The 20,060-nt window shown below is 40.4% G+C and overlaps 2 protein-coding genes across 2 annotated transcripts in view; one reads left to right on the forward strand and one right to left on the reverse strand.

The window, feature by feature from the left end:
- Positions 1 to 3,287: 3,287 nt before the first annotated feature.
- Positions 3,288 to 9,220, forward strand: LOC126564635 (uncharacterized). The gene is made up of 2 exons (XM_050221719.1): positions 3,288 to 3,583; positions 7,820 to 9,220. The coding sequence occupies exons 1-2, from the start codon at positions 3,560 to 3,562 to the stop codon at positions 9,218 to 9,220; spliced, it is 1,425 nt and encodes a 474-aa protein (XP_050077676.1). The 5' UTR covers positions 3,288 to 3,559.
- Positions 9,221 to 12,943: 3,723 nt separating this feature from the next.
- Positions 12,944 to 20,060, reverse strand: part of LOC126560680 (WD repeat and FYVE domain-containing protein 3) — a 76,713-nt gene continuing 69,596 nt past the window's right edge. The window contains exons 19-29 of the mRNA XM_050216636.1: positions 19,923 to 20,028; positions 19,646 to 19,842; positions 18,300 to 18,603; positions 17,108 to 17,737; positions 16,906 to 17,009; positions 16,584 to 16,834; positions 15,963 to 16,447; positions 15,575 to 15,766; positions 14,635 to 14,749; positions 13,187 to 13,321; positions 12,944 to 13,100 (exon numbers count right to left, since the gene is read on the reverse strand). Coding sequence (XP_050072593.1) covers positions 12,979 to 13,100; positions 13,187 to 13,321; positions 14,635 to 14,749; positions 15,575 to 15,766; positions 15,963 to 16,447; positions 16,584 to 16,834; positions 16,906 to 17,009; positions 17,108 to 17,737; positions 18,300 to 18,603; positions 19,646 to 19,842; positions 19,923 to 20,028 — 2,641 coding nt within the window. The 3' untranslated portion in view covers positions 12,944 to 12,978. The remainder of the gene's footprint in view (positions 13,101 to 13,186; positions 13,322 to 14,634; positions 14,750 to 15,574; positions 15,767 to 15,962; positions 16,448 to 16,583; positions 16,835 to 16,905; positions 17,010 to 17,107; positions 17,738 to 18,299; positions 18,604 to 19,645; positions 19,843 to 19,922; positions 20,029 to 20,060) is intronic.

Below are 20,060 nucleotides of genomic sequence, written 5' to 3' on the forward strand. Positions count from 1 at the left end.
GGGTAGATCGTGGATTCCTTTTCGGAAAAATGATACGTTTTTCGACGGATTCCATGTATCCAACCAATTCTAGATCTATTCATAGAAGGAGAACTGCTGGTTCTCCTCCTATGAACAGAATCATGCAGCAGAATAACTTTCTCGTGGCGTGATGAGTATTCTGGTCGTTTTTCACACACGGCTTAAACTCATCAATTGTTTCCGGTACCGTTCACCAGTCATTGTTTCTCCCGGTTTCAGAAGTTCGTAGTAGATGACGCCGAGCTGGTCCCACCAAATACTCAGCATAACTTTCGAGCTATGGATGTTTGGCCGAGCTGATGATGTTGGGGTATGGCCAGGGGATACCCATGATTTTTTGCGCTTAGGATTACTAAACAAAAGCGACTTTTCGTCTCCCGCCACGATTCTGTGCAGGAACCTCTTTCTGTTGTCCCGCTGGACCAGCCATTCACACATGAAGAATCTGCTTTCAATGTTCTGCGGCTACAACTCGTGTGGTATCCACTTGCTCTCCTTCTGTACCATGCATAACGCGTTCATATGGCCTGACGAGTTACGGCTGATAGCTTGTCTTGCGTTTGGCAATGATTTTACTCCAGTAAAGCCTTCAATTCTTCGTCAGCGAACGTTTTGGGCCTTCCTTCACGTTGAGCAACCTGCACGGCGAAATCACTGCTTCGAATTTCGAATCACTGCTTGAACCCTGGTCCTACCGTTTGAAGACCGGCACCGATGTCGCCTATACCACCGGGCAACTTAAAGCTATTTGTTATTGTATTACAACCGGAATTTTCTGCATATACTGCATACTATATGATGTATGCCATGCACTATTGATAATCAAGCAAACAATATATTTTTTATCTCGCGCACTACTTATTGCATTTGCGATATGTTAAAAAACAGAAATACATGATATTGTAGATATGTTTTGGCTGATACAACAAAGACAATCAATCCATACAGTACACTATGGCGTAACTGCTATATTATTTAACATATTATGTTTCAAGTGGACGTGTTGAATCGTGGAATGAAATAAGTCTGAAATAGGAACAAGGCTATGCAACCCGATAAAGTACATCATAATTCATAGTAAACTAGCACAATTTTAACGACTGGCACATGAATCGCTTTGATACTGACTATCTACTGTCCATATTCTGCTGTTTATTGCACTCAACCGATCCATATTGATTCAAATTGCAGTGTAAACCGTAATTTCACATTTTACTGACCTCCGATAACAGTTAGCGCACGTTTCGATAACGCCACTTGCATACATTGAAGACGTTAAACCTAATTACTTTATGATGCATTCAACGCTTTCCTTTAAACCGGGCTAACTGATGAACGTTATGAGCCGACCGATAATTTTTACTTTCGATTTGTGGATTCATCAAGCTACAGAAGTGTAGAAAAGCGCGCATTGGAGTTTAGCACTAATTTAGATTTCATATACTTCTCAAACGCTACCACGCTTAACCCGTTGATTTAGGCGCCGGTCTTCACACGGCTGGACCGGTGTTCAAATCCAATCCGAACCGTTCCCCCCTTAGTGAGGTCTGACTAACCAACTACGTGGTATCGGAGAGACTAGTAAGCCATCCGATGTCCGGTCTGACCTGTGAGAAGAACTTTATTATATGACGAACAACAAGCTTAAGCTATCATTGATTGCTTTTCATTTAATATAAGTACCTTGTATAATGTCATACTATTACTCCTAACATCACCGTTTGACCATTTATAGTGTAATCGATAACGCATGACTCAACAATACACGCGGTTCGGGTTCAAATCTGGCCTGGATTACGTTCTCCATGCAAAGCAGTGTCTATTTGAGGACATAATGGTAGATAGCTAACCTCTAGACAAAAATGGCAATAGAGACCAAAGCTGCGTAAAACTACTAAATTTATTTTTTTTTTAATTCCTAAATCTCTAAAATAAGAAGCTAAAATTACAAGCGTAAAATAATTCCCAAACATTGCCTAACAACTCGCCCGCCAACAGAAGACGCCCATAAGTGTAACATTTTGCGTTCATTTTGGAACCAAAACGAAAGTAAAAATCACGATCTTCGATACACAATTCTCTAATAACGGCCTTGAGGCACCATTTCTCCGTTTCACGTATTGTTGACATGCTCGAAGACAGGAGGAAAGCGGAGAGAGAAAACGGCTGCGTCACCGGCGCGGGCACATGTCACTTTTCACCCCCGAGTAGTGGTCAGTGCTCCTGCTTCCTTACTTGGTCACCACCGTACGTCAAGCAAGGCGTCTGAACTGGTCCCGTACAGTTGTCTGGATCAGTGTGTTTCGAGCGACGCCCCGATGATATAATATGTGTCCGTGGCAAAAAAAAAGAGTCGCGAATCGATTACGCAAACGACGGGTAGGAATCTGTACGTACGAGTGCGCGGGAACAACCTTGTTCCGATACCGGTACTTCAGCCAAGCTTCGAGAAGAAAGTACATATAAAACAAATGAAACTGCTGCACGGCAATGGAGAGAAAGGTGGAAATACTGTAACTGACACAGTTCAACACAGTTCCACAGAGAAAGAGTCTGGGCCGCAGAGAAGTGCACCATCATCTCATGGATGAGAATTGAGTGTCTTTATGAAGGCGGTCACATGTGAAATGTGTTTGAAGTTGCTGGTTCAAGATACCGGTTTACAGTGAAACTGAAAGTAAACTATAACGCTGTTGAAGTTCTGGTTTGATTCTTCATTTGAACATGATGATGCATGATTTTAATGTTACTATTTAAGAAGTAATAATATAATGTAATTATTTGTCGTTTTTCGACGAACCTGACATTATGTATCTATTTGTTTCATTTAATTTTCTTCTTGGTTTAACAATTTACTCAAGCCTCACTCACGGTCACGCCAAACGTCGTTTGGTTTGCTAAACATACTGATGCCACTTAATTTTATTTATGGAGAAAATGACACGATTGGAATTCGAGCAACGGTCCTATTTTTTATTTTAATTTAAAGCAACAAAATCAACTTTATTTACAGCAAAACCCCGATTCTTGTTTGACATATTTTACATTCTTTCATATAGTTTGTGATTAAGCTTTCCTGTACTGCATGCACGGGTACGTCTCTAATTGTGACTCCGGGTTCCTATGTTTCCGGTACATGTATGTAGAGTGTAGAGCGAATGTAGAGCACGCAGAAAAGACGATGTAAAAATAATATACATAACTTTGTTTTGAATCCCTACCAAAGCTACAGATAGAGTCTCCCAAGCATCACTCACAGCGCGGTGAACGAAAGCTCTTTCTCCAACGTGATCCAATGTCGCTGCGCTTGGGCGAACCAATACGCGCCAAAATTATTCAATCCCTACTCCCATAGCCATGAGGCTGAGATCACTCTGGGTGAGACTACCGGCAGTAGTATTTTCCCCATTTCTCCCACGACGCTCGACTGATTTCCGGTGGGGTGAACGATTGTTTATATATATTAAACGATCTGGCGGATGTAAACAATTGTCAGTCAGTTTCGAGCGGCTCCTACGAGAGGACTTCTTCGGGAAGGATGAAATCCCGCTGGAACAGAGTGGTTAGTGTAATATTTTTTTGAATTTTTTTACGCTTGTTTAATACAAAGTTTTCTTTGCTATCGGCACACACTGTCAATCGCTATCGAGAGTGAATAGTTCCAGTTGACGTAACTGACCAAGAAGATTAAAGTACAGATCATTCGAGTGCGTGATAAGTTCATTTGCATCCCTCTGTGATGTTTGGTTTGAATATGGTGTCATATTTGATTGAGTGAATGTCCGTTTGGTGTAAACCCACTTCCTACGCTCATGGCCACGGCTTGTTAATCAGTGAAAGTGTAAACAAAAACAAATGATTCATTCATTCACTTTGGATTTTACTTTAATTTACTAAAGAGTGATGAAGTTTTCCGTTGCCAATGCTTACATTGGTATATGGAAAAAGTTTGGTTAATTTATTTACTGCTGTGATTTCGCTATGCTGGAGATGCAGCAAATTAATTTACGATTTTGTTTGTACTTCACCTTCAAACAGTGTAGATTGAGATAAAAGTGGCACATTAAACTAGTTAATTTATTAAATATTTATCTGTTCATCTACATCATCTATTCTTCTTCTTGGCGAAACGACCTCTAAGGTCATGCCGGCCATCGAAATGGCTTTCTAGACTGCCGATACCACGTAGTTGGATAGTCAGTCCGCACTAAGGGGGGACGGTTCGAATTGGATTTGAACCCTGATCCTACCGTTTTGAAGATCGGCACCGCTGTCGCCTATACCACCGTCGGCCCGGTCATCAATCAGGGTGTAGAATAATTCTAAAATAATGTGGTATCTGAATAGTTAAACTAGAAATAGCTCAAGCTTGTGAATGCTGCACATATAGCACTTCATCATTGTACGTTAAACTTAATATACCAGAATGTTGATCAATTTAAATCCGCCAACTAAGGCACTTCTAAGGCAAATTTGTATTGAAAAAAAAAACCCTTAGTAGTGGTTATTAAGGCAATTTTATCAATAGGGATACATAAACTTAGACATCGTTCTACATAACATAAAACAAAACACAATTAGAATTTTACGAGTGACTTGAGTAAGGCAAACTTAGTAGATTTTCTTGTTATATTTTTTTAATGTGTTTTAACTCGTTTCATCATTAAAATAATAAAACACAAATTCAATAACGGTAATGATACCAACTTGGGTGCATATTTGACTTTCACTATCTCTTCAGAGGCGGTTAGACAAGTGTTATTACCCAAAATTAAATGATTAATCGACTCAAACGCTATGAATTTCGATACACTTCCTCGATGAACATCATCAAAATGAAAGCAAACGTGAGCGTCAGTGTTAATTATGAAAAATGTAAAGTTATAGTCTTGTTGGTATAAAAACGATGCAAAAACTAAGGAAATGCAACATTTTAATTAACAGAACCAACAACAGTATAAGCGATGATGTATTTAACAATAAGGAGCATCCCTTGGTTATTTATTTACTTTTTTGTGGTGCTGGAACAATCAAGATTAACCTTAAGATACGTTACGTAAGCAGCTTCTTTAATGTCGTAACTGGTAACAGACAATCTTTCCGTGATCTATCTATGATGCAAAGAGTTCTCACGTGTTTCTTATACCGTGCGTTTTTCTTTTTATTTTGCACGATACAAAACAACACACAAGCAATTGCCCTCTTCCGACTGTTCAGCGGAATCAGTGAATATAGCCTTTCACTGCTTTCAAAAGGCATTATGGATCGCTACAACATGGAAGCATGAATGATCCCATACCGCTTTGGCTCTTCATTCACGGCATTCGTTGGAACCAATATTACTGAAGTCATCAACTCCCACCACCCCCCTTCTATCAGTGAGCAACCTATTGTTTGCTGCTAAACGTGGTGCTACATTGATGGCGGTAAATGACGGCACGCTTCTCCCAGCACCGAAAGGATTGAAGCGTTGAATATATGTTGTGAAGTGCGTCGGTTTCATGCAACTCTAAACGGTAATATGGCTCGCTGTTTTCGATTCATCCACCACAGCTGTCGGATGTTTGCTAGTCGTTAAACTTTTAACATACAAACACACCTTTCGTTTACGATGTGGTTACGGCGTTGGTACGATAGGGGTAGTAGATTAAAAAGGAACACAAAACCGGTTTCGGTTATATAGAGCTAAGTACTGGCAACAATTTTTGAAAATAATATATACATCCAAAGCTCAAAGCTCATCTACCGGGGCGGCCCGGTGGTGATGGGACAATGGCGCCGGTCTTCGCCGGGGCTCAAATCCCAGTTGGACCGTTTGCTCCGTAATGAGAACTGATTATCCAACTACGTGGTCAGCAAGCATTGTAAGCCATTAAATGGCCATCGTGACCTAGAAGATCGCTAAGCCAGGAAGATGAAGAAGAATACATCCAAAGCTCCTGAACCAGTCATATTATGTAATACAAGACAGACATTCTAGTACAGAAAACATCCTCAACCGCGTGGGTGTAATGAGGATGAGGTAATACTCTCTTCGGTCAGTTTTACATTTTTCTCGCTATTTAAATGAGGCCCACTTGTGTGCAACTTACGAAATGAGTGCTTACAAACGTATTAAGTATCTTTGAATTGACGGTGACAAATTGAAAACTATTTCAAAGTTCAAACTAAAATTTACAAATTTTTATAACCCAAACTCGGCTATATTTAAACATGATATGAATCTATTATTTTCTTAAATTATTAATTTTTTTTATTTTTTCACGTACAGGCCGGCCTTACAGCTAGTTAAAAAATAATGCTTCCAAGGAAAAACAAATATTATCAGTCATGAGTGAGAAACCAATTTAAAAAATTTGCTTCTCCTACACATCTATTCAAACACACACTAAATTGTCTAATACGTCGCTAGAAAAAAAGGTGTCATATGTATGTAAAAATCGAGCAAAATGTGGGATATACTGCTAATTGAGCGTGCACGATTTCATGGATCGGTAAAAGAAACGCTCTATGATTTGCTTCCGCATTCGATGTTTGTTGTCACATCTATGATAACACTTTCTTCTTGTGTTGGCGTAACTAAACTGAAAGCACAAACAAAGACAACTTGCCTTTATCATTACACAACGGCAACGAACTGAGTACGGCCCTTGAGCTATGTATCACCTTTAATTGATGAGAACCATTGATAAAAAAATAGTGCTTTATCGTTAACTACTGCATTCACTACACTGCATGCTGTGGCTGATTCTTAATCTAATCTCATCCCACAAGCTCACTCACTCATCACTCTTGTTGGCCTGCTCTTTTAAAGAGCACGTCGTCGTGACATGAACCGGTCAACAATAGATTTCCAGGAAACTCGATCCCTGACTGCAGCTTCCCATCCGTGTGGGCACCCGATCTCCGATAGGTCACCATTCACCTGATCCAGCCAACGAACTCGCTGTGATCCCCGACGCCTCGTGACGAACTGGGGGTTCACTGACGAATACCTTCTTGGCGGGGCATTAGTCCGGCATCCTCATAACATGCCCCATCCATCGTATCCTGCCGGTCTTTGCTACCGTCAGGATGTCCAGTTCTCCGTATAGCTCAGCAAGATCGTGGTTCATCCTTCTCCTCCACACTCCATCACTCAAACACTCCAAGCGCGATTGCATCCTCCGCTCGGATGGTCCAAGACTCGTGGCCATATAGGACCACCGCGCGAATCAGTGTGCAATATATCTAAGTTAGGACAGTTCCAAGATAGCAGAACTCCTCTACTACCTCGAGGTTGTCGCCGTCGTCTAAAACGCTGCTTCCCACTCGGGCTCTATCGCGATCAGAGCCTCCGGCTGGCAGTTATTTCGTCTTCGTCGCATTGATCATCAATCCAATTCTTGCTGCTTCACGTTTCAGTCGGGTGTACGCCTCCCACAAACATTGAAAAACGATACTCTTTTGCTTCCTTTGCTTTTTATGTGTAGCTTATTTAATTGATAAGCTCTTAGAAATAACCAAAATAATTAGTCCGCTGTTCGCGCGCGCTTTCGAGATTCGTTTTTTCCGATCTTTGTCCGCTCGTGATTGATTTTCGACTGCTCGAAACTCGTTCCCTAACTGATCCCAGAGCAGGTTCGTCCGTCCCCTTTTTTGATCCTTTTTTATCTCTCCTTTTCTTCTTTGCGCCTCCTAACTTACAGGGCGTTGGGAACCTTTTAAAGTTTCCAACAATGGCAATGAGTTTTTAACGAATTAACTGGACAAGCATAACATAATGACGATTTGTCTTATTATTTTTTTTTAATTTCAGATAACTATCCTCCTGATAGTTCAGTTCCAAACTTTTGTAATCGATGCAAAAGCTGTTATCGATCAAAAGGCAGAAGAAACGCTTAATATAAACATACCAGAACAAGTGCAAAAGCGTATCGGTTATGACTACCCGGCTCCAGAAGCACCTGTAACGTTTGACGAGCATCATCATCATGTCGCTGAACCTCTGCCACTGTTACAACATGAAACTTTGCCTGAAGAACACCATCACGACCACGAAGAACATCTCCATTACGATGAACACCATCACCACGAAGAACACCACGACCCAGGGTATTGGAAAAAGAAACTGATTTGGAAGGAAGGCTGGAAAAAGATATGGAAACCCGGAAAGAAACAAATTTGGAAGCCCGACTGGAAAAAGATATGGAAACCAATCTGGGTCCCGACGGAAATACCAGTCTGGAAAGATATTCAGGTTCCTGCATGGAAACAAATCTGGAAACCAGTATGGAACGAGATACAGGTGCCAGCATGGAAAGAAATACAGGTGCCTGATTGGAAAAAAATTTGGAAACCAATCTGGGTACCGATCAAGGTGCCGGCATGGAAGGAAATACAGGTCCCTGCCTGGAAACAGATTTGGAAGCCAGTGTGGAAGGAGATACAGGTGCCGGACTGGAAGGAAGTGCATGTTCCCGCTTGGAAGCAGTACTGGTATCCCGAATGGATCAAAGTAGGCGTTCCTGGAGAGAAGTACCTCGGCAAAGACCACGACGGCTGGGAATATACCAGCCACGATCTATGGAAGAAAAAGCTAGTGTGGAAATCTGGTTGGAAGAAAATTTGGAAAACTGAACAGAAACAAATCTGGCGTACCGATAAAAAATTGGAATGGAAATCGGCCTGGAAACAGATATGGCATTCAGCCAAGAAGCAAGTGTGGGTTGAGGACAAAAAGCTTGGGTGGAAGGAAGCATGGAAGCAAATATGGCGCACGGAGAAGAAACAAATTTGGGTGCCGGAAAAGAAACTGGACTGGAAATCCGCCTGGGTGCAGATTTGGAAACCCAGCAAAAAACTAGTATGGGTGCCGGACAAGAAACTCGAATGGAAGGAAGCATGGAAACAAATATGGGTACCCGATTGGAAGGAAATTTGGTTACCGGCGTGGAAGAAGATCTGGAAGCCGGTCTGGATATCCGAGTGGTTCCCTTCACCCGATCACCACGATCACCATCATCACGAAGAACTAGAGCACGGTTGGGATCGAAAGGATGGTTCGAATCCGAAGGTGTTGTTCAAGCGTAGTGAGGCAGAGACTGCACAACCGAAGACTGTGGAAGGTCAACTTCCAAAGGTTTCTGCAACCATTACACCAGCAGTGGTCAAAACAGATAACACAGAAAACAAATCCGATTTTCGGTTTCCTTCCTAACTTATGCAATCTGCTTCTAAACGGATTGAAATACTATGATTAGGCTAATGAAACACAAAGTCAGTTTACTTGTCGATAAGATGTTATACTACCGAGTATTTAATTTTTAATTCAATATCTTTTAGGAATACGACGATGAATTAGTTTCACTCCGCAGTACGGAAATTGATGTTACTTTGGATTTGTTATCGTTATCTGCCATTTTAGTAAAATATCTGGAATGCATACGTTTGATACTTCTTGATACCGGTAAGCCGGGATGAACATGATCGCTTCAAACGCGCAAATGTAGGTGTTATTGCAAGGCACACGATAAAAGTATTTAAGAGAAAATAACAAATGTTGAAATTATTTTCAGTATTCATTGTTTTATCTATTTCATTGTTAACATCCCAAATATTCCTTAAGTGTTTTGTGGTGGACTAGAATAGGACACCGCGACACGAAATCGTGTACCACGTTTGTAGTGATGGGAACTCCAGAGTGGATTATTGAAACCACTCCTACTCCGACGTGTAAAAACCGGAGTTACTGTGGAAAAAATCCGAAGTAACTCCGGAGTGATTCCGGAGTAACATCAGAATTATTCCGGTGTTAATCCGATGTTATCCGGCGTGCACTGTGAAATCAGTTGCCGATAGCTGTTTTTACACCGGATTCAGGAGTGTTAAACGCTGACCCCTGCGTCGTGTGTACGACACATGGCAAAGATCCTTATTCAACGCATGCTTCATCGTGTTTGGGGTGAAGCATGCCACACCAATTTCACGCGAAAGAGCCCGAAGGCTGACCCGCAGATCCTGCTGCACTCGCCCCTACAATTCATGCAAGAACTCGTCGTTCCGTAAGCAATCCGACTGCATGCTATGATTCCTCCGTTGTACAACTGCCTCGAAATCTCCGTTGCAGGTTTCAACCTGCATGCATCATCATGATACACGTAATTCGCTTCCATAGTTCCAGCGTGTTCCACTGATTAAGTTCACTATAATTTTTTTCCACTGTTTCCAAATACTTGTGGTTTTCGAATGACGTACCGTTTGTTTTAATACGATAACTCAATCACGAACTATAAAAGAAATAGCCAAGTGTAAAATCTTGCATACTGTGTACAAGCGAGAGATGGAAAAGAATCAAGAAAAAATTTAGTTCTGTTATCCAGGAGATGATATTTCAGTTTTGATAGAAGAGTTCAAACTGGGTTCTGTGCCGACAGATCAGATTCGGAACAGAGTTGAAGCTGAATAAGCGAAATGGGAGAATATGTTTCCTACAATTTTTGGTGGCACCGAATTGTGCACTAAGGTAAATATTCGATTTCGGCTGAAGCTAAATCTCCCTTCTGTTTTTTGTCCAAAGCGCCCTGTAGCATACGCGATGCAGGCGTTCAAGTGTTATGAATACCTACTCCCGCTGCCTGAAGTTATTTTCGCCAAGTCAGCTCAGTGTTCAGTAAAATCGACTTGTTGCATATGTTTTTTACAAGTCGAAATAAAGGAGCGATATTGTTAGTTTTTGACAAGAAACACACATCGTGATTTATATCATTGCAATCGTTTACCACCGGATACAAAGATCGCTCCAGTCGCGTTCCAACAACTGATACATGCTATGCTCAACGGATTAACGGGTACATACAGCTCCCATGGACGACGTAGCTGTTGGTGGAAAAACGGAACGTGAGCACGATGAAAACCTTCTAAAGCTTTTCCGGCGCATAAAAGACTACGGGTATATGATCTGCGCGGAAAAATGTTTGTTTAAAATGGCGCAGATCGAATACTGGGGATTCAAAGTCGACATATAGGGTCTGAGGCCGTACCCGCCTTAAATTGAGGTTATTCGTGATATGCCGGCACCTACGAATGTGAGTGAGGTTCGGTCATTCTTGGGAACCGTGAACTACTAGGGAAAGTTTGTACGGAAGATAGGACAAATGCGATATCCAGTGGATGTATTGCTGAAGAACGAAAGCAGTTTTGTATGAACACGTGAGTGCGAAAAGTCTTTCATCAAGTTTAAAGAGTTGTTACTCTTCTGACTTGCGGACGCGTGTACGGAAGTAGTTGTTTCCGCAGATGCATCATCGGTGGGTCTAGGCGCGACCATAAGTCCGATACCGATGAGGATGGTCGATCTGCAGACCGGCCTTTGACCCTTGCTGCGAATTTTCTGGTCTAATAAAAGAATATACAGGAGATGTTTCAAAACGGTATTACCACGCATTCTAAGTCTCCGTGGAATGCCCCAATATGGGAAGTCCCTAAAAAGGAAGATTCGATGGGAAAAGAAAACTTTCGAATCGTTATAAACAATAGAAAATTAAATGAGTATAATATAGATGATAGTTTCCCAATCCCACAAGTGGAAGACATTCTCGATAATCGTGGTTGTGCCGAGTACTTTTCAATATCATATCTAAAGAGAGGATTCCATCAAATTGAAATGGAATCATAATCACAAGAAAAAACTGCATTTAGTACCGAATATAGCCATTATGAGTTTTTGCGAATGCCATTCGGATTAGAAAATGCGCCTTCGACGTTTCATAAGGTGAAATGAATCCGATTCTAGTGGAGACCTAATAGGGAAAATATGCTGCATACTACTGTGTCCGAAAAATAAAGTGACGTGACGTGTGACGTTTTTTCCATATTACATAAGTGACGTTTTTTTCTTAAATTGTTTTTTTTATTAGGCAAAATGAAGGTCACCCCTTCGAAGTAATCCCCTTCCGATGCAATGCACCTCTTCCACTTCTTCTCCCACTTCTCGAAGCAGGTGGAACAAGCGGATGCTGGAATGTCCTTTAGTTCAGCCGTCTCTGCAGCTTCTATCTCCTCGATATCGGTGGAAACGGTGTCCCCGAAGCGGCCGTTTTAGCTTGTCAGCTAAACAGCCAGAACAGCCATTTCGGCTGGTGCCAAATTTGATGAATACGGCGGTTACGAAACGATATGAGTGCCAGTTGTTACGAAAAACTCCCTCAAAACGATGGCCGTTGGGGTGGGCGCTTTATCGTGGTGCAAAAACCAGCTGTTGTTTTTCCAAAAATCCGACAGCTTTCGCCGGATGGATCACCTTGATTTTCGACCGGCTTTGGCGCGAAAATCAAAGATTTTTTTTCTTGGGCCTCGAGACTTCACCCGCTTCAACCCCAAGACATTTTTCAGGATGGTGCCTCGGTCAAGGCTTAGGATATCCCAACACTTTCCGAAAGGTCTCGTGTATCATCAACCGACGATTGTTGACCACCAAATCCTTGATTTGTGGATGCTCTCCCCAGACGGTCCTCGTCTTCGACCTTCTCACGGCCATTCTTTGTATCACTGTACCGTTTGTACACATCTTTCTTCGACATAGATTCTTCCCCAAAGGGTTTTTGTAACATCCGCAATGTTTCCGCAGCTCCACGCAGCATGCGCGCTGCTCCACAAACTTGGACATGGTCAATATGGATAAAAACACTAGGCATACATATTGACAAATGAAAAATAAAAACAAGGAGCTTCTTTGGCACCCAATGTCACCTTACTTTTCGGACACTGTAGTAAATATAGCAAGAAGTAAGAAATCTGTTTCTTTTTGTTTATTTATTGTTTAATATTTGCTATATAATATTTATTTACGAACTTTAAATACTTTCTTCAAGTTTTTTTCTTTTAAACGCATTTTCCTATAGTGTACTTTACTAGATACAATTAGCCTACAATTACAATTGTGCTGTCCATGTCTTGTACGCGGGATTAGCTAGATTGTTAATGATCCAAACTAGAGAATTTGTTTACTTTTGGAGGAGCTAATCCACTAGTTACTCGTACTGGATTACCAAATGGATATTCTGCTACATACCATGCATATATTCGACCACGAGCATCGCCTGTTTTTAGTAAATTAGAAGCAATATATAATTTTAATTCCGTTTCACAAAAAAAAAAAACATGTGTAGCGCCTTACGTTACTTACCAACATACAACGTGTGATGATCCTTCGATATGGCAAGTGCCGTGATACTTGCTGGCTCCACATTATTTTTATGATCGTACGCAGTGTGCAAAGTTAATTCAGTTCTAAAAACAAGTTTTCGTTCCCATTCCGCACCTAAAATAGCAGATGTTGTGTGTTAAACAAAGTAAGCATTAGTTTTCCTTTGACAATACTACTTTTTTAACATAAAATATTGAAAACGATAGTACGAACTGTGAAACTGCGCAGTATTGAAATAAAAAAGGTCATTGATGTTCTCAAATGGGGCGACCCGGTGGTGTACGCAACAAATGTGCCGGTCTTCAAATGGCAGGACCGGGGTGCAAATCCGAACCATCCCCCCGTAGTGAGTACTGACTATCTAAATACGTGGTATCGAAGAGTCTTTCTTAAGCCATTCGATGGCCGGCGTGACCTTTAGAAGTCGTTAAGCCAAGTAGACGATGTTCTTGAATAGTCCAGGGTAGTAGGACGTTGTGGTAATAACAGCGATTTCGCGCGAAGTGTCACCCTTTTCTGAAGCGTCACCCATAAAAATAAGGGTAATCAACCTTTGCCCGTAAAATTGAAACGACGTAAGTGTTCGGATGTTGCTCTTTGCTATGGGCAGCATTTCTTTTACTTTAACTTATAACTTAGACAATGTACGGGTATTACACATTAACAGATAACGCCCCGGCACGTCTGTTCCACGGCTGCTCCTGGACCCCAAGACAAAAAGTGGTTCATCGAGTGTCACACGCGAGAGAGACCCGTCAGATGATCGTGCTAACCAAAGTGTGTCACACTCCCCTGCAGACATTTTGAGCAGTTGCATACAACTGATTAGCTGCTGGGAATCGCCCTTTCTTGTTTACAGGGATAGATTACTTCGGCCCTATCATGGTATCGATGGGTCGAAGATCCGAAAAGAGATGGGGGTTCCTGTTAACCTGCCTTACCGTACGAGCCATACACATAGAGGTAGTGGGCTCCCTCTCGACTGAGGAATGCATACGCGAGTATGCGTAGCGAATTTCATCGCACATCGAGGCACCAATAAAGAGCACATCAGTAATCGGGGAACCAACTTCGTAGGAGCAAGCCGGGAGCTACTTGAGGCCATAAAGCAGGTGGACATGAACCAGCTGATCGAAGAAAAGGACTTGCCCAATACCAAATGGAAGTTGATTCCTCCAGCAGCTTAGCACTTCGGAGTTGCAAGGGAGAGAGAATGGTAGAAAGCATACCATTCGATCGTTTACCCACATTTGGCATCCTGAGCAGCATGCTCTTAGCAGTAGAGAGCATCATAAACAACCATCCGCTGACCCACGTTCCTCTCGGTACCGACGATGAGGCGCCTTGAATACCCTATATTACATTACATTGAACCACAACAAAGAAAAAACAATGCATTATAATGCTTAACTTATTCATATACTTACTTTCTAGTGATTCCTCGTTATTGTCTTTCATGTCAGTTTTATAATTCAAAGCCTTCTTTGATAGATCCTCCGCTGATAGCTGCGAATGCTTTGAAGAAAACTCTATTGACCATAGCTGCATAAAAGATTAATCGAAGCATTAATATAGGGCAGTAGTATTAAAATGGATTGTAAAGAAAGGAAATATGTTTAACAAATTAATTCAGAATCAAAATTATACAACCAAATCTAACATTCGCCGGTAAATACTAACTGCCAAACTGCATGTAAATTATGTGAGCTTTATATTGTAAATCTCAATGGAACTTGCTGTAAAGAAGTTGCGAACTTGCCGTGAACTTTTAACAGTACAATACATCATTCAAGCTACGGTACATGAAACGTAAACATAAAATATGACCAAAAACCATGTCAAAAAGTTTGCGCTTCATGTATCGATGGCTAGTGAAACGAATCTATTTTATAGGAGCTGTTTGTAATTTTATGGGTGAGATTTGTCGTCAAAGAATCGTGCCGTGTACTGGAGCCTACTCAGTTCGGACCAAAGTTTGCAACTAGTTCGCGCAATCTATAACCTAAGCAAAACTGAATGATTTTTCTAACGGAGTTGTTGTGTATGTCGTTCACTTTCATATCTTACTATTCAACTCCGGATAAAATCAACTCAATGAAGCTAGAAATTAAAGTCCTCTCGTGTTACTAATGCGGGCAGAGGAATGGTCCGGATGTTACTTGATAAGGATTCTTTGGCATAACAGCTACCAAGCTACCCCTATAATGTCTTACTGCATTAAATTTCAATAGTTAAACCTAAAAAGAACGGCCAGGACCTATTGCTAAAATGTTTTCATAAGATATACAATACAATAAGATAAAACTTTCTGGTAAAGAAGTAAAAATCTTTCTGCATGGTTAAGGAAAGAAATTTATTCATAATTACCCGCACTACACCGTCAGTCGATCCAGTGATGATGACATTTTTTGTATCCCATTCGCGAATACTTGAAAATGTTACACAAAGAATTTGCTGCATTCGATCAGAACTACCCATGCTTGTATTTACAACAGCTAATTGATGGCCATTGATAGACCATATGTGTAGCCAAGTGCCAGAGCATGTTGCAATATCACCCTATAAAACAAGTATAGCCTTGAATTAGATTATATTTTCTACTAACTTTGCCCCTAGTACAACGTATACAGCAAGCAACGTTTTGATATGCAATAAGCAAAGTTGCATACTGGTTACGAAGTACTGCGGGATTAGGACACGTTGAAGAGTGTTTTAACTAATAAAAGCAAAAATACTCATATAACTGTACACTTACCGTCAGTTCATTTATGCTTACTGCAGAAATTACTCCCATGTGTCCAACTAATTGACGAACGTATGTCAATCGCGCCAGATCCCATATTATCGCGGTTTGGTCGCGAGAACCACTCAAAATGATATTGTAGGCTGTGCTCGACGTCAGCGCAGTAACAGCATCCGAGTGGCCAAATAAGGTTTGTTTCAGGGATATTTTTTTCATCTTTGCGTCCATATTATACACAGATAAGACAGAACTAGTGCCAGCTATGATTAACAATTTTACACTTGGACATGTGCAGCATATTATATCGCCACAATTATCTACATTTTCCCACGTATGATAGGTTCGATCTGAATCATAACAACCAACACGCAAAGAATGATCAGCGCAACCCCAAGCTATATATCGGTTATATGATTTGGGTATCAACATTTTGTTTTGTTCAACTGATAATATATTTTTTTCGTGTTGTATTATCTGTCCAACCGGACCTTTTAGCTCTGAAATGAAAGGTGAAATCCATTGTTTACTGATAAGGATACATTTGATGCAGCTTACGCTCTTATTCCGTATTGAAATGTGAGAGTTTTGAAAGACAAACTACGTTTGAAACATGCTTCGAGCGTAATAACTTACCTTTGATGGGTTGTTGAGAGGATTTCAAATTGTTAAGGTGATAGAAAAATATTTTCTCGTAGTTTATCGCTGGTGTACCTCCGATTGGAGACTGTGGTGGTATCAGTGGGCTCACATCAACTAACATAGAAAACTGTTTAGTTGGAGTCATTCGCTTCGCTGGATGCTGCTTGCGGAATAATTGCTTAGGAATTTGACCAAAGTTATTTATGAAACCGATTGCAGCATTTTTCTGAAGAGGATCTTCGATGCTGCAAAACAACACCAAACAATGATGCATTACTATTTGCTTACAAAATTACATCGAATTAAAGAAACATACTTGTAAATATCGACATTTCCTTCGTAAAACAAATGATGGAATACGTTAACAGCATTAACTGCAGCCTGTCCTTGCTGCTTATACCCGAAGATAAGATCGATCCACTGTAAAGCAAAAGGTATTCTATTAGTAAAACAATTGATCTATCTTCCAATCACTACGCTTCCAACAATTATCATTATAGAGGAGGAAGTGCACTTACTAAATGTAGGTGACGGCTAACATAATCGCATTCAAGGGCTTCACGATGCATACGTATAAACTCGCGAGGATCATTTTTTGCCCATGGTGGCAGTACGACATGATTCAAAACTTCACCATTTTGTTTTGTCCCAAGATCAAAACTGTTTGAATTTTCTAAAAACTCCGGAAGGTAGAAAAACTCAGGTATTAATTCTTTTACGTCAGCCATGTTTTGTTTGGAAGCCGAGTACCAAGCTTCTTTAATACTGTGAAACATTCGATCGGCCAGATCGAAGTGTCCTCCTTGTAAACGTAGAAAATGTTGTGTAAATGGTTCTAGTCTTATTAAGTAAGAGCAGACTATCATGGCTGAGCTGTAATGGGTTCCGTAGTGATATGGAGGTGTGTCGCCTTGGGGATCGTCCCAATCTTTATAACGTTTGAGAAACTGTTCCAAACGTTCCTTAGTTTGAGCTCCCATAGGTTTTGATAAGTCTCGAAAATTTGCCGGTTCATTGAGGTCTAAAACGGCGGAATCATAATTTGCCAATATCCAAGGAAATACTGGATATTGCATCAAATCATTATACGAACGACCCGCTAGAGAGTTCAGGTGCATGAGGTATTGGAAGTTGGATATTTCACCACGCTAAATAGAAATAAAAAAAGGAAGAAAAAATTAATTAGCCTTGCTTAGCAGTGGTCAGTAAAAAAAAAGGTTTAAATTAGATTTTATGCCATGTGCAGTAACGGGTAGTGACAATAATAGAACAAAATAATGTAATTACAGTTAGCAAAAATCTATCCAATAAATAATGATTCGATTAATCAATTCCTAGAATATGCTCGAATAAAGAAATCAATTTATATTCCGTTTTCACTTTTGAATACACTTCACGAAAAAGCGGGTAAAATACAACACGCATCTCTACTTGTATTAAACGTGAAGGCTCGTCTACAAGAAAGCCTTTTCGAGAGCTAGGGTTTGCGTTCCCCTGTAATCGGACCAAATTACCTAGTATATATAGAAACTTTCGTTATAAGCATTATTGGATGATGTGTCTATCGATGCTTAACAGGATTAGACATTCTTGCAAGCATGCTAGACCCAAAATTAAATGATAAAACTCATACAAAGTAAGTAACTTAAATGTAATAAACAAAGCTCAGGTTTGCAAATTTGAACATTTTTTAAATATACACAAACTTACCACCCAGCGTTGAGTCACAGATGTTTCTCCAATCAAACTGCTTAAAAGGCCAGTATTTTGTTCTACATTTGCAGTTCTTTTCTGTCCTGCGACAGATTGTTGCGCATTATCTGCAATGTGTGTTGCCATGGTTGTCACTTTTTGAAATACTTTGTTACGCACTTTTTGAGGAAAACTCAACAAATAGTTTTGTCCGCTACCACAAAAAATTTCCAGTGCAATCGGCTGTAACAAATAACGTCGTTTGTGTATTTCACGGATATCTTCATAAAATATTTTGGAGGATTGTCTAATGTTGCGAGATCTGAAATATAAATCAAAAGTGGAAGGTGTTAAGGTATAGCATGCATGCTAAAGATTTGAAACATATTTTATAAGAAGATATATTTCTTAATAACATAGAAACAACCAATACTAATTTCAGACAGTTACTCTTTCAAGTAACCTACATTTCACTAAGCAGGCAAGAGTTGCCTATTTAACTATTATGAGCCTGAAAACGGGGCATTCCGGTGGTGTAGACGACAGTGGCGCCGGTCTTCAAACGGCATGACCGGGGTTCAAATCCCATCCGGACCTTCCCTCCGTAGTGAGGCCTGACTAACCAACTACGTGGTATCGGCAGTCTGGTAAGCCATTTCGATGGCCGGCATGACCTTAGAGGTCGTTAAGCCAAGAAGAAGAAGAACTAGCGGTTCAGAAATGACAGTCACCTTAATTTGGTTGCAGTTTTTTCATTTCACGCTGTACATTTAGAAACATCGCCAAAATAACATCTTCACGAAGGGAATGTATAGAAAAGCAAAGTCAGGTTTGTAATTACAACAGGAATTATTATTAAAGATTGGGAGTTAATTTTTTTTTTCGTAGGAACGGCCTGGCCTTATTACTTGACTAATGAATACTAAGTAGTGAGGTTAAGATTGTTTAGAAATTGCATTAGGCAAAATTATAAGTATGTTTAGATATATTTTTTATTTGACTCTTTTAATGTTGGGATTTAGAGAATTTACACAAGGATTATTTATGTGACAATAAGGCGGTGAGCCGTCAAATATAAATAAATCAGATTATTCATGCATCGCTGAAAAGTCGTTTTTTGAGGCGTTCAAGACACACAGTGTAAAAAGGGGATTACGAGAAGGTAGCCCACAAAATAAACCAACTTCCCTCACAACCAAAGGCATAGGCGAATTGCCATTGATTGGCTGCGGTGCTCGTTGGGTTAGTCATCTACCTATCACGCTCGGTCGAAGAATCATATTTCGGTCCGAGATCTCAAAAAGGATTAAATGGACGCTTCGGGCACTCATACTATATTCAAATAGAAAACGTAAAGAACTTACAAAGAACAGTTTGCTGAAGTAGTGCTGGGTAAAATAGGATCGAAGCTCTCCGGAGGCAATGAATCGATATCGTGTATTTCACGATTACAAAGCAAAGTAAATCCATCAACAATATAGCAGCAATCTTTTCCAAACAGCATCAAACCTTCGAATGTGTCTAGGCCTTGTATACGTGCTGTCCGAAAAATGTTAGATACCTATAAAAAAAACTAACGCATTAGAATCACATGATCAGGACTTTTACCCTGGGCAGTTTAATTTGCATTCAGTACGTCACCTTTTCTTTGTCTTCCAGCAGCCTCAACAATATTTGATTATCCGGCAATGAGAACGACAAATCCTCCTCATTTTCTATACAATATCCTTTCTCGTCTCCTTGTATTCTGAAATAAAGAAGCAAAATAAAAGGTAGTAA

The sequence above is a fragment of the Anopheles maculipalpis genome, chromosome 3RL (genome assembly GCF_943734695.1).
Source record: "Anopheles maculipalpis chromosome 3RL, idAnoMacuDA_375_x, whole genome shotgun sequence".
Classification (NCBI taxonomy): domain Eukaryota; kingdom Metazoa; phylum Arthropoda; class Insecta; order Diptera; family Culicidae; genus Anopheles; species Anopheles maculipalpis.

Coding starts and splice junctions, on each gene's coding strand:
- LOC126564635 (XM_050221719.1), top strand. CDS start 3,560: ATGAAATCCCGCTGGAACAGAGTG. Junction 3,584..7,819: donor AATCCCGCTGGAACAGAGTG/GTTAGTGTAATA, acceptor TTTTAATTTCAG/ATAACTATCCTCCTGATAGT.